This window comes from Manis pentadactyla, chromosome 3 (genome assembly GCF_030020395.1).
Source record: "Manis pentadactyla isolate mManPen7 chromosome 3, mManPen7.hap1, whole genome shotgun sequence".
NCBI classification, from domain to species: domain Eukaryota; kingdom Metazoa; phylum Chordata; class Mammalia; order Pholidota; family Manidae; genus Manis; species Manis pentadactyla.
In genome coordinates, this window is record NC_080021.1 from 100,452,605 (window position 1) to 100,470,838 (window position 18,234).

Sequence of the window (18,234 nt, forward strand, 5' to 3'; positions counted from 1 at the left end):
GGGATGCACTGGCTGGGCAAGTGACTGGCGGGCTGCTTATCGCTGTGAGGGGCTTCAGAGCTGCATTGCCGCCCAGAGGGTTAGGGCACCTGGAGTTCCCTGGATTCCCAGCAGCTGGGCTCAGTGTGCCAGGACGATTCTGTCTAGCTGTGAGGTTCCTGTCCCTTTAAGACTTTCAAAAAGCACTCACTTTTCTTTTGTCCCAGGGAAGCCGATTGCGGGGACTCACTCAGATTTTGCTTTTCCGTTTCTCTAATGTCCAACACACCGTGCACTGTGTGTCTGCGCTCCCAGTGCAGGTTACTAGAGCTGGTTGTTTAGCAGTCCTGGGCTTTCACTCCCTCCCTGCTCTGACTCCTTTCCCCCCACCGGGGAGCTGGGGTGGGGGAATCGCTCGGGTCCTGCCAGGCTGTGGCTTGTATCTTACCCCCTTCGTGAGGTGCTGAGTTCTTGCAGATGTAGATATAGCCTGGCTGTTGTACTGTACCCACTGGTCTATCTTTTAGGAATAGTTGTACTGGCTGTATTTTCAAAAATATATATGGTTTTGGGAGGAGATTTTCGCTGCCCTACTCTGGCTGCCATCTTGGCTCCTCCTCCTATTCAGCTATTCTTATAAGCAACATATGAAAGAGGCATCTTTCTGCATTCTAAACCAGAGCTCTTTGTCAGCCCCCACTTCCCATAGTGGGAATCAAAAGGGCCTAGAGTTCAGAGTTGGGAGAGAAGTTGGGATGGGCTTTAGGTACCATCTGACAGACAAACCCCCTATAGCCCTGAGCCATGTTTGCCACATGGCAATTCATCTCCAAATGGGCCTTTGAAAGAAAGGGTGGACTTATATTCTGCTAGATCGCTTATACCAATAATCCAGTTTGTAGGAAGAAATCAAAATTCAATAATGGTCATACTCACTTTTAAATAAAGATACTTACTACCTGTTTAATTAAGAGATTTGATTGCTTAATAAGAGCAGTTTTTCATGTGAAAATTGACAGGATAGCTGTTGATATTTTTTGTCTCCCAAGGAAAGCCTTACTTATTGGATAAGTCATTTATTAGACTTGGGGAGAGGCATGCAATATTAACTGCAGCCAGAATATGAATTCTTTGTCTCAGTTTCAAACAGCAAAAGAAATTCGCAACAAAATTTCAAATAGTTTGTTCAGTATTTACTAACATACATACACTATATTTAATAACATTCTACTCCTTCTTCATTATGATTGAGGTACATTAAAAGTTGGGTGAAGATCCCAGATTCTTGATAATGACAGTAACTTTCATTTTGACTTGGCCCCTTCAATACTGCTGTTTCCAAATATCTGTGTCAAAAGAGCTCCCTTGGAAAGACTGTTCGAGGAAGTGCATTAATTTGTCATGCATGTCCTGTGATGCTTCTAGGCTCACGAAGCCATCTCAGAATGTACAAGGTTGTCCCCAGGAGTGCTGGGTAAGAAAGAACAAAATCAAGAACTTGAACTGCTGCCAAAGGTGAAAGAAAGCGTTTCCTCAGTACTGACTCCAGGGTGAGGCCCTAGGTGAGGCGCATACAGTGCAAAACTAAAGGAGGCTCCCACTCTGGGATCACCGATGAAGACAAATCCCCCACAGCGTTCCTCAGCACCCCTCGATTCCAAGTTTACACCCCCAAACCTTTGTGAGAAGCATAAGATAGCCTTGAAGATCCGAATCCAAAATGACTGTAAATGCTCAGCAGTAGCATCCCAAAAAAGGCGATTGTTTTTTTAATGTTAATCCTAAGACTCTCATATAAAACTGAAAAAAATGATAGCAGATGGGCTAAATACACACTTAGGAGTATTTATTATCTTGAACACTTGATAACTCACATAGTTTAGGATTTAAAAAATTTACCATGTGCTTAATACTTGGTTCAGGTAAACCAAAGGAAAATGTACCCTTTTAAAACAGTGTAGCAATAAGCTGTAGTATTATATTGCTTGAAATAGGAGTCTAACTGTGATCAAGCATTTGACAGAAAAAAACTAAATTAAAGTCAATGAATAACATCACTCATTTTCATCAAAATACTTTAAATTCCCACCTTGCTACTATCAACATGTGCGCTTAGACTATTTGGACTTTAAACCCTTTTCTACAAAATTGTTTCTTCTCAGACTGGGATACCAGTGTGATCGTATCTGTTGCCCTTCTGTCCTTCATTACAATGAAACTGAGAGCTACCTATGTTGCTAGTTATTCATAAAAGATTAAAAAAGAGAAAGCAGCAAGGCTGACTAAAACTAAAAAGATGTTTCTGTAATTTAGAAATACAATCAGATGCAGAAAATAAAGGAAAATACAGCACAAGAATAACAACAGGAGAAAGGCTCACTAGCCAGCTTTTTTTACTTACAGGGAACCTAAGTAACAACTTCGGAGAAGCAACAATGAGGGGTTTTCTGAAGTTACGGACCATCTGTCTCCTGAGCAAGTGGAAATACTGTGCAGGAGTAGTTGGGTGTACTACGAACATGTTCACTGTGTCTCCATCTACACCCTCTTCTGCACTGTCACACATCTGGGAGAGAAAGGAGCAGATGGTCAGATCACCCAATTCAGTCATCATGGCATACGCTACCCTAAGAGAAACATGGGGCTCCCAGTGAGGAGGAGAAAAGATATTTCCCTCTGTTATAGAAGATACCAGAAGGTAAATTTATGACCTGTGAAGAATTAACCAGAAGAGTGTTCTGATGACTCTCCCCATCTGCCCAAGTCTGTATTTTCACACCATTGTTCCTAAGCACACTGACTGCAAGAAGCATCTGGAAGGGACCTTTTAAAATTTACAATCCTTATTACTATGGGCTTGAGATGGCAGGAGGAAGCATATCAGAATCTCACTCTCCTAATAAAATTATACAATTATAGCTGGGTTTCATTTGTTTGTTTCAGAGACAAACTCAAAAACAGCTAACAAGGTTGAAAGTTGAGATCAAATAATTAAATCTCAGAAGATCCTGGTGGAACAGAAAGCTGTGGTATGGCTCCTCAGCCCAGAAGCAGTGGAGAGAAAAGGAGTTGACAGATCCTGAGAATTCGTAGGTTCCCTACAATTGGAGAGAAACATATAAGGAAACAAAACCCCTGGCTAAAAATAAAGGTAAAATCTAAAGTCTGAAGCCTCTCCAGAGCTTAGTGGAGGTGGACAGGGCTGCCAGGCTTGCCTCTTCCAGGGCACTGTGCAGCCAGGAGACACAAGTCCTTGGAAGAGATACACATCCCTGACAGGGGAGCTGACCTTCATATGGGCTAGTTATTGACTCTCAGAAGTGATGGCAGAATTTAGCAAGAAAAACCCTCAGTGCAACTGAGCTCTCTCCTCCCCCTCCACAAACTGGAGCCTATATTCAACTGTCATTCCAAGAAGGTGAGTTGCTCCCACACCATATCAGAGAAACTGTAAGGTCTTTGAAGAGTTGCCTTAAGTAACCAAAGACAAGATGAAATGAAATGACATGGCAGCAATGTAAATATCATACAGCCAAAATAACTTTTTAGAAGAAAAAGAAAAAGGAAAGGAGTATAGGAGGCAAAAGGCAGACAGTTTTAACAAAAGATGTTAAGTGTTGCTGAGAATGTGAAGAGGTTGGAACCCTTGTGTACTGTTGGTGGGAATATAACTGGAGCAGCCACTATGGAAAACAGAATGGAGGATCCTCAAAAAGTTAAAAATAGAATTACTATGTTATCCAGCAATCCCACTTCTGGGTATATACCCAAAAGGCATAAAATCAGGACCTCAAAGAGCGATTAGCACTCCCATGTTCACTGTAGCCTTAGTCACAATAGTCAAGATGCGGAAACAACCTAAATGCCCATCAGTGGATAAAGGGATAAGGGAAATGTATGTGTGTGTTACACATATATGTACACACACATACACACACAATCTGAAATACATTCAGCCTTAAAAAATGGAAGAAACCCTGTCATATGCAACAACATGGATGAATTTTGAGGACATTATGCTAAGTGGAATAAATCAGTCACAGAAGAACAAATGCTGCCCAATTCCACTTACATGAAGTATATGAAATAGTCAAACCCAAAAGTAAAGAGCAGAACAGTGGCCACCAGGGTCAGGGCAGGGAAACCAGGGAGCTGCTGATCAATGGGTATAAAGTTTCAGTTGTGCAAGATGAGTACATTCTAGAGATCTGCTGTCTGCTATTATACACTTTGATTTTTACACTGACATACAATTTAAGTATCATACACTTAGAAGTCTGTGAAGAGGGGTAGACCTCATATTAAGTGTGTTCTTACTATAATAAAAAAAATTTTTTAAGGGGCAGGTAGTTTTAAAGATCACATAATAGAATGGGATAAGAAAGGAAAGTGCAATGCTAAGGAAACCAATGAGAACCAAAATCTACCGTTGCAAATCTAGTAAGTAAATAAGAAGCATCAAGAAACAGAACAGGACAAAAAAGAAACAGCATGAACAAAGAGCTTGAGATAATCACAATGAAGGCAGATAAAATAAGCAAATAGTCTTCATTTTACATATATTAATTCTTTTGCAGGGCTAAAAATAAAATTAGTGGTGTAAGCAAAGAACTTGAGATAATCACATTACAAGCACACGTAATGACAGTAAAAATAATAAACACCAAACAACTACAAATGTCATTTACTGTGCTAAGTATTTACATATATTAATGCTTTATGCCTCATAGCAATCCATTGAGGCAGGTATGATAAAATTAACATGGACTTGGCAATTTGATGTACATGTAGAATGAGCCTTTTAACACCCCAGCTTCTTGGTTCCTTGAACTCATGTCCTCCAAGCACACTGTCCACCATCCTACCTCCACAACCCACTTCCATCCATGGAGGTATCCTTGTTATGATCAACAACAGGAACCTCCCCGTAAGCTCTTGTTTATGCATTCCACTCTGACCACCACTCTAGCCCAACTCCTTTAGCACTTTGACTACAGCAAGTCTTCAACTTCATCAAAAGATCCTCTCACCTCTGTGTCCTTCTCTCCTCTCACCTCTATGTCCTTCTCTTTTCCCATCTCCTCTCTCTCATCCTAATTTAGCCTAAATTCCAATTAATCACTATAGTGTTTCTCCTGCATACACCTTAACTCCCTCGACCCTTTCTCATTCCAAACCACCACCCTAGTTCATCCCAACTTTCCACCCATCCCACATCTGCACCTGGTGGAGATGTAGCTAAAGGCAACATGTAACCACACTGATTGATCTCACTTTAAACTCTTGACCACAAATCTCAAGTGGCCCTTGATGCTCTTAGACAATTCAATTTCCCTAATATACCCCTTCTCCTCCTCTCCCAGAGGACGATCTCATACCTTTAAACCCAGGACCTCCTCCTCCATCTTCACTCTCAGCTAATGACCCAGGAGTATTTCCTCAGACCCCTGCCACAACATCTACGTGAGTCCTATCTTCTGCCTTCCAGGTGTTTCCACAGATGAACCTACCATACTCCTGTCTGAAGCTGATGCAATGCCTTGTACAGAGAACACCACCCCATCTTGCCCACTTTAGTGAGTCTATATCATTTTCTTCCCTACTGACCATTCTGATCTACAGACAAACATGCTGTCATTTCTTATATCCTAGAGCAAAAGCAAAAAGAACTTCTCTTGACATAAATTTCCCCACTAGCTTGTTTCCCCAGTTCCTTGCTCTATTTGCAGCAAAACTCAGAAGAAATGCTAAACCTTCCTCCTTCCATATATTCCTGAATACATTCTAATCAAACTTGGCCCCCCAACTCCATCTAAAGTGCAGTCACCAACCACCAAATGAACTCTTTCTTGCTAAATCCAATGGCTAATTCTCAGTCTTCATCTTACTAGGCCTTACTTACTCCCTCCTTCTTGATTTGTTTTCTTCACTTGCTGTCTAGGACATTTCTCCAGTCTCCCTGATTGTTCTTTCTCTATCTCATTTGTTCTCCTCTGCAGCCTCTTATGGTTGACCTACCCCAGGGCTCAGTATTTGGGCTACTTCTCTAGCTGTACTCACTGCTTTGAGGATTTCATCCAATGCTATGACTTTAAATATCATCTCTGTACTCATGACTCTCAAACTGTATCTTGTGCAAACTCACTTCCCGTATTTCTTTTCAAAACTGTAGTTTTGTATTTCACATGTAGCTCTTTAATTTACCTGCAATTTATTTCTGCAATCTGACTTTTATCAAATAATTTATTTGTATCATTATCTGTCACTATAATTATCCATGTATCTATCTAATGTTCTACCTACATTTCTACTAAACTATGATCTACATATATATTTTATCTGCATTGTATGCTAAAATAATGATGTGTGGATGCTCCACATCGTTAATCATCAGAGAAATGCAAATTAAAACCACAATGAGATATCACCTCACACCAGTAAGGATCGCCATCATTGAAAAGACAAACAACAACAAATGTTGGCGAGGTTGTGGAGAAAGGGGAACCCTCCTACACTGCTGGTGGGAATGTAAATTAGTTCAACCATTGTGGAAAGCAGTATGGAGGTTCCTCAGAATGCTCAAAATAGAAATACCATTTGACGCAGAAATTCCACTTCTAGGAATTTACCTTAAGAATGCAGCACTCCAGTTTGAAAAAGACAGATGCACCCCTATGTTTATCGCTGCACTATTTACAATAGCCAAGATATGGAAGCAACCTAAATGTCCATCAGTAGATGAATGGATGAAGAAGATGTGCTACATATACACAATGGAATATTACTCAGCCATAAGAAAAAAACAGATCCTACCATTCGCAACAACATGGATGGAGCTAGAGGATATTATGCTCAGTGAAATAAGCCAGGTGGAGAAAAACAAGTACCAAATGATTTCAACCATATGTGGAGTATAAGAACAAAGGAAAACTGAAGGAACAAAACAGCAGCAGAATCACAGAACCCAAGAATGGACTGATAGTTACCAAAGGGAAAGGGACTGGGGAGGATGGGTGGGAAGGGAGGGATAAGGGCAGGGAAAAAGAAAGAGGGCATTACGATTAGCATATATAGTGCGTGTGGGGCACGGGGAGGGCTGTGCAACACAGAAAAGACAAGTAGACTTTTTATAGCATCTTACTACGCTGATGGACAGTGACTGTGAAGGGGTATGTGGGGGGGACTTGGTGAAGGGGGGAGCCTAGTAAACATAATGTTCTTCATGTAATTGTAGATTAATGATACCAAAATAAAAAAATAAAAAATAAAAATAAAAAAATAATGATGTGTGTGTACTTAGGCTGGTATGTACAGAAGTCTCCATTTACTCTGAAATGCATCAAAAATAATATGAGTGTAGAATAGAGAGAGGGATGACAGATGAGTAGAAACATGATAAAACAAAGTATAATAGAATATTAATGGTAGAATCAAAGGGTGCAACATATGAATGTTCACTGTAAATTTTTTCCAACTATTCTGTACGTTTGAAAACTTCCATAATAAAATATTAGGAAGTAATATGCATAAAAAGACATTGGTAATGGAATTCTCACCAAATGATAACAATGGTTATTTCTGGGTGGTTTTTGAAAATTTTTTAATGATCATGAATCATTTTATAAAAATACTACCATTACTTAAAAAAATTTTTTAAGTGAAAGTACAGATTCCTAGGTCCCACTCCTAAGAAACTGATCTGGTGTTAATCCCTGCATGGCTATTTATAAAAAGCTCTCTACATGATTCTAATGGTCAGCCTGGTTTAGGAACCACTCATCTTTGCTACTCGGGAACCACTTTAATTGCCCTAATACTGTAATCCTAATATATCGGAGTCATCATGTTTCCAAGGAATATTGACATTGCACTAAATCTATTTCATTCAAATACTGGAATGTTTCAGAGTTTAAGGCACACATAATAAAGTATGTGCAGGAGGAACTTCTATTTTACAGCACCTAGGAAGGAGAATATTTCTGGAACCCAGAAGAGCTTGGACATACCTGCAGGAAACGCTCTATGCGACAAGAGGAGTGGTCGGGGCCAGCCCCGTCATACCCATGGGGCAGGAGGACAACAATGCCACTCTGTAGGAGCCATTTGGCCTCTCCTGGAAAAGCACAGGGCAGGGAGGGCGTAAGAACTCTAGCGGGCAGGAACAAAAGAGTCTGACATGATTTGGGGAATGAAACAAATGTTAGTTTGCTGCCAGTCCCATGAAGCCATTTTTGTGGCTTTCCAGCACTGTGACACCATACTTAGGAGGAAACTGAAACTCTAAATGACACGTGCATGACTGGGCTTAGCAAGTGAAGATAGATTCAAAGGTTCAGGTTCTAGGACAGCAGGCAACACTCAGGCACATCTCTCTCAGAATGGAACTCCTATCTCTCCTCACAGCACCACTTACAACAGAGCCCACTATCCTCAAACTGAGGGCACAAGAACCTTTACAACAGGCTCTGCAATTGCTGAAGTCCCCTCCCCTCAAGGCATCTTCCTTCCTCCCCGCTATGCACTTACTGAGAAACCCAACCATTGGAAGGATCTGACGTGCATACTCAAAATCCAAGAGTGGTTACCTCAGAAGTGGGGGAATGTCCTGGGGAGACACTCAGACTTGTACTTCACACACTTTGAATTTTTACAGTAAGCAATACTGCTTTTGTAAATTATGATTGAAAAGAATAAAGATCCATAACTTCTAACTTTCAGATGCTTGAGGGACCCTGGACTGAGGGAAGCAGCTTTTCAAGGTTGCCATTCTCACTGATCACAAATCCTGACCATGACACCATTGCCTACTTGATATTCATGGCAGTTATTCAACCCCAAGAGCAGGCCTGAAAGTCAAACCACCGGGAGCTGGCAGGTATATGCACTGCCCCCTAAGCCAGGCTTACTTCCCCAAAGATGGGAAAGTGCTTCCTGCATGGTCGCTGAGTGGCACCAGCCCTCTGGCATGATAGCTGCCATACCTCAATGGATGGAGGGCAACCCCTAACTCCTGAGGGGCTGCAGTATGAGGAATCTCATAAGCAGTGATGGCCCTTTCCATTCATTCGTCCTCAAGATGCCAGTGCCATGCATCCATTACACACCCATATGCCAACCGACCTCCTGAGATGAATGTGTCAAAGATGATCTGGGCGCCATTGAAGAAATCACCAAACTGAGCCTCCCAGAGGGACAGTAACTTAGGGCTTTCAATGCTCATCCCATATTCAAATCCCAGGACTGCCTCTTCTGACAGAGGGCTGTTGCTGACCTAATACAAAAGACGAGAACAGAAATACTGTCAAGCAAGGGAAGACATGACATGAGTCAGGCTAGGTAAAGCATCACATTTATACAGAACTCTCAAAAGGAAAGAAGGAACAGAGGGAAGCTTTGTTTTCATTCATCTCCACATTCCCTTGAGAAGGAGATCTACTGCTCTGAGTAAGGCACATTGGAAAAGTTGGGACAAAGATGTTGGAAGGTGGGCATTAAAGCTGTTCTTCAAGGATAAGCAAAATTAATTTTTCAGATGAACCGCCTTTGAAGCTGAGAGTAAAACTGTATGCCACAAAATATCACAAAACAAAAAGGGGAAAGTTACTCAGAGAAGACCTACCTTTGGTTAGACTCCATTATCCTGATACCCTATTCGCACAATAAAGCAAAAACATCAGCACAGCATGTTATAATAAAAAAAAGCAGAATATAAAATAGATCTCTGAAGAGGCTGAAGAGCCATGGCAATTAAATGCAACATGATTCTGAACTGGGAGTCCTGTCTCAGTATTACTTTTCTGACTTGGATGTCATATTGTGGTAATGACGGAAAATGTTGTTGTTTGCAGGAAGTACACATTTAGGGCCTCAGTTTGGCAACGAGATGTTTCCAACTTGATGTCTCAAATGCTTCAGAATGAAAAGCAGTTCTTTCTGTATTATACATCCAACCTTTTCATAATTTTGTATTTGTTTCAAAATTTTTCTAAAAAATATTTTTTAAAGTTACATATTTATAGAATATTATTTGGCAATAATAAGGAATGAAATACTGACACATACTACCACATGGATGGACCTTGGAAACATGATGCTGAGAGAAAGAAACCTATCACAAAAGGCCATGCATCATATGACTCTATTTATATGAAAAGTTCAAAAAAGGCAAAACCCTGGAGACAGAGAGTAGATTAGTGGTTGCCTGGAGCTGAGGGGAGAAGGAATAGGGTTGAGGTTTCTTTTTGGAGTGACAAAAATGCTCTGAAATTAGACAGTGGTGATGGTTGCACAACTCTGAGTACACTAAAACCCACTGAATTGTGCACACTGAAAGGCTGAAGTCTATGAATTATATCTCAATAAAGTTTGTATTTAAAAAACTGGAAAAAAATTACATCTGGACTATGATTACAACTATAAAAATGTGTGATATATATAGCTAGGCACTCAATAGCAACACAGAAAAATGAATATAGATGATTGATTAGCACGGTGGGCTTGTGAATAACTTATCTTCTCTGATTTCTATTTTGAGTTCAGTTATAATGTATATACTCTATTAATTTTAAAGGGCCGCCACATTTCTCCAACTCATGAATGCGTTGTAAATGGGGTGAAGATGGGCCGCTTTCCTTGCACCTCTGGCCCAGCCCCACCTCCTTCTCATCTCCCTTCCCACCCAAGGCTGACGTACCCACCCATATTCCAAATCCACCCCCTCCCTCTGCTTCTTCACCTGCTTCCTCACCTAACTCCTCTTCTCTGAACCTCTTCTCACTGGCTTTCTCTTCTCAGCAGATAGAAATCAAAAGCTTAAAAATAAAAGAAGAAATATTCCCCTGACAGTGCTATCCAGCTCTTGCTTCCTTTCACACTCAAGCTTCCAGAAAGATCTAGTACACTTGCCTCCACCTTTTCCCTCCTGTTTGCTCTCCAGCTAGACAGCCCAGATCCTGCTCCCACCATTCTACAGCAGTGTCTCCACAGGCCAACCCTGGACCTCCCAGCTGCTAAAGGCAATGGCCAGGTCACTCCTCCTCTTACCTGACTCCCCACTCCTTACTTAGTCCATGGCACAGTGATTCCCATTCTCCTCCTGCCTTTCTAGATGCTCCTTTGGGAAATATTGTTCCTCTGCCGACCCCTTAGAAGTTGTTTTTCCCAGGCCCTTCTCTTTCACTCTGCTCCCTCATGGAAATTCTCCCACCCCCATGGTTTCAAACACTCCTGCTGCCTGATTACTTCCAAAACTGTATATCCAGAAGATTCCTTAACTCCCAATATACATATCTAATCACCTGTTAGAAACTCCTACGTCCCCCAGCCACCTCAAAGTCTGATGTGTCCAAAACTAAATCCATCACCTTTCCTTACCACCTCTGTTCCCTCCCTTTCACTATCTATTTGGGTGAATGCATCCAACTCATCATACACCAGATGACCAAGTCAGGAGGCTAGGAGAGAATTGAGACCAGTCTTCCTTCTTCACTCCCCACATCTACCACTTAGTCCTGTCGCCGTTGTTTCCTGAATGTTCTCAGAGCAGGCCCCATCTTCTATCTGCACAGCTACTGCCCTAACTCAGGTCCCATGATTTCTGGCGTAGATGACTGAGAAGCCTCCTTAGAGATTGTTCCATATCTCAAGAAAGCTAGGAAAAAATTGTCCAAAGTTCTTATCCTCCTTCAATTTAGGCTTTCAAAGTATTGTCAGCAGTGCCCTTTTTAATTTGAAAATTTGATCACTTGTTCAAAATCCCTCCATGGTTTCTCTTTCAAACAACATTGTCTCCCATAGTGTGGGTGGTCCTATCTGGACCGTCTCCTCTTTCTTGCCCCTGTATCCACTTAGCTATCATATGAAACTATCTGTAGTTCCCTGAGCACGCCAAGTCCTCTTACTTCACAGCTCTTCTTTGTATTATTGTGTCCACCTAGAATGTTCTCCCTATGTTTATTAGACTCAGCAATTCATAATGTCCTTCAAGTCCCAGCTCAAACTTGGCTTCCTCTCCCAAGCTTTTCCTGACTTCCCCAAGTAGATTAGCTGTTCCTTCTCCTTACACATTTATTGTACTTCTTAGAGTGGTATATACTTACCTTCCTTGATTTCTTAAATCTATTAATCCTTTTATTTATTCCAAAAAGTATTTAAGATGGCTTGTGAATATACATAATACACAACATACTAGTGTAAATAAGTGGAGATAAAAAGATAAATAAATTGTGACACACAGAACAGAGTTGGGGAAAAGACATAACTTGGTGACTTACTTTCACTGAGGCTGCCATGGCCTCCCTTTCTAGAAGCCATTGTTGACAAGGGAGCATTGGTCAGTTGCAGAATTCACAGTTACACACAACAAAGACAAACCACTGCCTAGAGAACTACAAGTACTCTCAATATCAAGATTGAGCAAGAGTTTGTCCCAGGGTCTTCAAACAAAGGGCATCAATGAAAGCTTTGACACATCCTCAAAACAGATGAAAGGCATTTACTTGGGGCTTTCTAAATAGCAATATTCAAAATTAATTGATACTATGTATCAAATCACAATTCATAAAGACAGGGGGTGGGGGATCCTAAACATCTCTGTAATGTATCCACATAGATCACCAATCTGACTTGATCCAGGGTGGATTTTAGACTAACTTGAAGAAAAGATGAGCTGCATGCCCTTTAAGTAATCATCTTTGAATCTTGCTTTTGACAAGTGAATTAAAAAAAAAAAATACTATATGTCAGTGAACTCAAGATTATACTCTTCACACAAAAAAAGGTGACATGGTACTAACTGTACTTTAAAGGGTAATTTCTGTTAGTAAATGTCATGTGCCAGGCACCATGCCAATTGTTGGAGAGACAGAAATGAAAAGACCCAGCCCCTGCCTAACAAGCATGGGTCAGTGACTGGCACAGAGAAATACATGATAATCGATGCATTTATCAAGCCCACTAGAGCTTAGGAAATAAGGTAACCTTGAGGAAGTGGGTTTTTTTAAATTAGGCAAGACATATTGGCTTATTATCCACATTTTTTGGCTTACTTTAACAACATGATTTCAACAACATGTAGGTTATAACGTCACCCTTGGACTGACAAAATGAACACCTGTTTGACATTTCCATGATTACAGATAAGTAGCGAGAATAAAAAAGCTCTAATCTACTCACTAGTATGTTATTTCCATTTCAAGTGGATAGCCCTACATGCTCTACTCATTCAGCAGCCATTTATTTCAAAAAGAACTGAACCCAAAGTTACCAGCATGTGTTTCTAGTTCCTTTCAGAATCCTATACCCATAAACATCAGCACCTGGGCTTTACAATAGATAATAAAATATCCTACCTCTAGAAACCCTTTCTGATTAGGGTCCATATGGTTCAGAGGGATGTAGGTGTCATCGGTCTTCTGGCAAACAACCATTGCATGCCTCTGACTAAATGTTCCACGGCCAACATCTTGGCCACTCAGACGGACATTAAAACCTTAAACAAGCAAGAAGGAAAAAAAAAATTCAGATTCCCATGAATAACCTAAGTAATAATAAGGCTTAGTGACCTTGACCTCTTATACAGCAGCTCATCCTGAGAATTTTCTTTAGGATAGTGATTATCCTTATTACAACATACCCATTCAAAAGTCTATCAAGGTGAGATTGTGTAAGAATGGAGAGTCATCATTTGCCCTATATTTCCAAAGGAAAAGATTTCGAATACATCTATCACTGAGCATTTGTTTCCTGGGAATAATTGTTCTCCAGTCTATTCTCTGATGAAGGTTGTCAACATGACTTATACTAAACAGGATTTTCAGGCAAGAAAAGTTAACACATTTTAGAACCTCTCTAGTCAATGAAAATGAAAGGAGGTAGTTGTGACTCAAAACCTCAGGGCTCACGCACAACAAATGTCACAGAATGCATTCCTTACCAGTTGTGCTGCCAAACAGAAACTTCTTACCTTGAACAAGTAATGAGCCCAAGGCAAGAGCTTCTGCTGTGGCCCAGTCTAACTTTGTTCCATCCATCACCTTCTCCATTCTGGACTGTAAAATTAAAGGGAAGGAAAAAAGAAACTTTTAGGGATCCATAACCTTTCTCACACTGAGTTAAAAAAGTGTAATGCAACAACAGTATCAAAAATATACTGTAATAAACCACCAAGTGCAGAAGGAAATGAGAATGTGACAGCAGTTATATGATGCTTTAAAACAGGCAAAACAAATAGGCATGTGGACTAGTGAAAAATCCTGTAGATGAAAGAGAGGAGCTGGCATCAGGGATACATACAGGGGAGCTGTATTTATAATATTCGATTTCTGCAGCAGAATGCATAGTGAGTGAGTACATAGATTGTTGTATAACAATGTCTATACCTGTGATAAAATTTAAAAACGAAGTTGTGTTTTAAAAATAATTCAGATGTCCAAGTGTCTTCTTCAACTCCTTGCTCTCCATTTTTAACACTGAAAGTCCTGGGTTCCAGGAAACACAAGTCCCAGGCAAACCAGGACAGTTCATCAATATACACTTAGTATGAGACAATAAGTAACACCTCAGCATGTTTAAGGGTGCACATGATTGCCTTCAGGGGTATATGTGTGATGCTTATTTATTCTATTAAGCCACCCAAAAGAATGAAAGTGTTTTCTGCTCACTGGTCAGAAAAATCAAAACAGGCATTCCTAAATCACTGCATTTTTAATAATGTGCATGTAGTACATGTACATGTAATATATTAAACATGTATAATCACATAAGCAACAAACATGCAAATACATAAATAAATAAGCAAAGTAGACAAAATCTGAACTATCAGTTCCAAAACACCACCAGGATCAGTTCCGGAACCTAAGGGCATGCAATAAATATTTGTCAAATTATTAGCCAACCATGAAGACGAGACCAGCACCAAGTCCTTTGCTGTACAAGACAGGCAAGCAATTAATTACCAGAGAGTTCAATGTTTCCTACCTGAACATAAGTCTTCAGAAGGTGGCTGTGCACTTGGAGCTCCTCCGGCACCTCCACAGATTTCCCACCAATAAAGCGCAGCAGGTCTAGGGGCACCCCTGTGTTCCAGGTAGTAATGCATGCTCCTGGCTGAACTAAGCCCTGCCAGTGGGCCTGCAGGCTTGTGGTAGGAGGGCTATAGTGGGCCACATTCATTAAATGGTCATTTAACTTTGCATAGTAGGAGGCTTTGATTTCCAACACCTCTTCCTGGGTCATGAGTCCCTTGGCAATGAGGTCCTCTGCATATATGTCTGGGATGCTCTTTCGGGCTCTAACAAGAAAAGGGAAAAAATATCAATATGATGTGTATACACCAAAGAGAGACAGATAGTCATTGCTGAAGAGACTATAGAATGTCATCGCTATAAAAAGGCACATAGGTAATGTTTTGGAAGTAGACAGATGAGGTGGTTGTACAAATGAGAAGGTACTAATTGCTTCTAAATTGTTCCCCTTGAAATGGCCCATTTTATATTACAACTTTCACTCCAATACATTGTTTTTTTTAAAGACAGTGGTGCACACCCCAACTTCAAGCTCTACTACAAAGCCTCAGTAATCAAGACAATTTGGTACTGGCACAAGAACAGAACCATAGACCAGTGGAATACACTAGAGAGCCCAGATATAAACCCAAGCATATATGGTCAATTAATATACAATAAAGGAGCCATGGACATACAATGGGGAAATGACAGCCTCTTCAACAGCTGGTGTTGGCAAAACTGGACAGCTACATGCAAGAGAATGAAACTGGATTATTGTCTAACCCCATACACAAAAGTAAACTCAAAATGTATCAAAGACCTAAACGTAAGTCATGAAACCATAAAACTCTTAGAAAAAAACTTGGGCAAAAATCTCCTGAAGATAAACATGAACAATTTTTTCCTGAATGAATCTCCTCAGGCAAGGGAAACAAAAGCAAAAATGAACAAATGGGACTACATCATGCTAAAAAGCTTCTGTACAGCAAAGGACATCAGCAGCAGAACAAAAAGGCATCCTACAGTATGGGAGAAAATATTTGTAAATAACATATCTGACAAAAGGTTAACATCCAAAAAATATAAAAAACTCACATGCCTCAACACCTAAAAAGCAAATAAACCAATTAAAATATGGGCAGAGGATAAGTACAGACACTTCTCCAAAGAAGAAATTCAGATGGCCAACAGGCACATGAAAAGATGCTCCACATCACTATCAGAGAAATGCAAATTAAAACCATAATGAGATATCACCTCACACGAGTTAAGATGGCCAACATAGAAAAGACAAACAAAAACACATGCTGGCAAGTATGTGAGAAAGGGGAACCCTCCCACACTGCTGGTGGGAATGTAAACCACTTCAACCATTGTGGAAAGCAGTATGGAGGTTCCTCAAAACACTCAAAATGGAAATACCATTTGACCTAGGAATTCCACTCCTAGGAATTTACCCTAACAATGTAGGATCCCAGTTTCAAAAAGACTCATGTGTCCCTATGTTTATTGCAGCACTATTTACAATAGTCAAGAAATGGAAGCAACCTAAGTGTCCATCAGTAGATGAATGGATAAAGAAGATGTGGTACATATACACACTGTAATACTATTCGGCCATAAGAAAGAAACAAATCCTGCCATTTGCAACAACATGGATGGAGCTAGAGGGTATTATGCTCAGTGAAATAAGCCAGGAGGAGAAAGACAAGTACCAAATGATTTCCCTCATTTGTGGAGTATAACAACAAAGCAAATACTGAAGGAACAAAACAGCAGCAGACACAGATTCCAAGAAGGGATTAGCGGTTACCAAAGGGGAGGGGTGGAAAAGGGTGGGGGGAAGGGAGGGAGAAGGGGATTGAGGGGTATTATGATTAGTACATATGGTGTGGGGGGGTCATGAGGAAGATAGTGTAGCACAGAGAAGACTAGTGACTCTGTGGCATCTTACTACACTGATGGATGGTGACTTCAATAGGGTATGGGGGGGACTTGATAATATGGGTGAATGTAGTAACCACATTGTTTTCATGTGAAACCTTCATAAGATTGTATATCAATGATACCTTAATAAAAATAAAAATTAAATTAGAAAAGAACAATTAGGCCACTAAAATGTTTATGCATACACTATAACTTAAAAATTCTATTTATACAGTTACATTTGTGCAACTGTTCAAAGATAATTGTACAGGGACATCCATAAAAATATATACATAAAAAAAAAAAAGACAGTGGTAACAACCTCTTCTAGGCAAGCAAGAGAAAAATTGATGAGATTTTGTCTATATCCAGGTAGAAATAATTAGCAGTGGAGTTCTACAAATTGATTAATTGGTCAATTATTTACAAAATTGACTGACACTGTCAACCCATTCAGTACCCCTTTATTTCAAAAGTATTGAGCCCAAAGTTGCCACATCTGTTTCAGGTGGCTTTAGTAATCCAATAATTATAATAATCAGTACGTAGGCTTTACAACAGAAATAATAATGTCACTCTACATTCACATAATCATTTAAACTATATAGTCTGTTCACATATATTATCACATTTAATCCTGACAAAAAGTGAACAGACAGGATGAATTTTTTTAATGTGGCCTGGAGTCACATCAAGTCATTCAGTTGCTAAATTCAGAGCTAAACAGAGAACCCAGATTTGTTCTTCCAAGAGCAATCTGCTACCTATGACCAAAAAGGCCTGTAAAATGTCACCAAATGCATTCCTCTGCTTTGATTTCTTTCTTTGAGGAAATAAAGTGGGGAAGAGGGCTCTGTTTTACTTTCTTGTATCTAAAAAGGAAATTGCAAAGTAACATATTCCTCCCCATCACGTTAACCTCCTATCTCAATGTTATCCAGTAGAAATACAATGCAAGCCAATGAGTAATTTAAAATTTTCTTGGAAGTGCAATATAGAGAATATAACCAATAATATTATAATATGCTGGTGGTAACGGGTACTTACACTTACTGTGGCAAGCATTTACTGATGTATATAATTATTGAGTCACTATGTTGTACATCTGAAACCAATATAAATAATATTGTGTTATCAACTATATTCCAATAAAATAAATAAATAAAATTTCCTAATGGTGATATTACAAAAGGTAAAAAAAATGGTGGAATTAATTTCAATAATATATTTAACTCAATATGTACAAAATATTGTGATTTCAATTCTTAATATAAAAATTACTACTGAAATGTTTACATTTTTTTTTTCATACTAAGTCTTTGAA

The 18,234-nt window shown here is 39.8% G+C and overlaps 1 protein-coding gene across 2 annotated transcripts in view; it reads right to left on the reverse strand.

The window, feature by feature from the left end:
- The window catches only part of DHTKD1 (dehydrogenase E1 and transketolase domain containing 1), a 72,197-nt gene that overhangs the window by 12,085 nt on the left and 41,878 nt on the right, over positions 1 to 18,234 (reverse strand). Inside the window, exons 8-14 of one of the 2 annotated variants that reach the window (XM_036908099.2) lie at positions 14,956 to 15,268; positions 13,943 to 14,027; positions 13,329 to 13,468; positions 9,100 to 9,250; positions 7,986 to 8,092; positions 2,381 to 2,545; positions 784 to 1,449 (exon numbers count right to left, since the gene is read on the reverse strand). In XM_036908099.2, the coding sequence (XP_036763994.1) occupies positions 1,420 to 1,449; positions 2,381 to 2,545; positions 7,986 to 8,092; positions 9,100 to 9,250; positions 13,329 to 13,468; positions 13,943 to 14,027; positions 14,956 to 15,268 (991 nt within the window). In that variant the 3' untranslated portion in view covers positions 784 to 1,419. Of the gene's footprint in view, positions 1 to 783; positions 1,450 to 2,380; positions 2,546 to 7,985; positions 8,093 to 9,099; positions 9,251 to 13,328; positions 13,469 to 13,942; positions 14,028 to 14,955; positions 15,269 to 18,234 lie in introns of those variants that run through there. The other variant, XM_036908096.2, reaches the window with a different exon arrangement.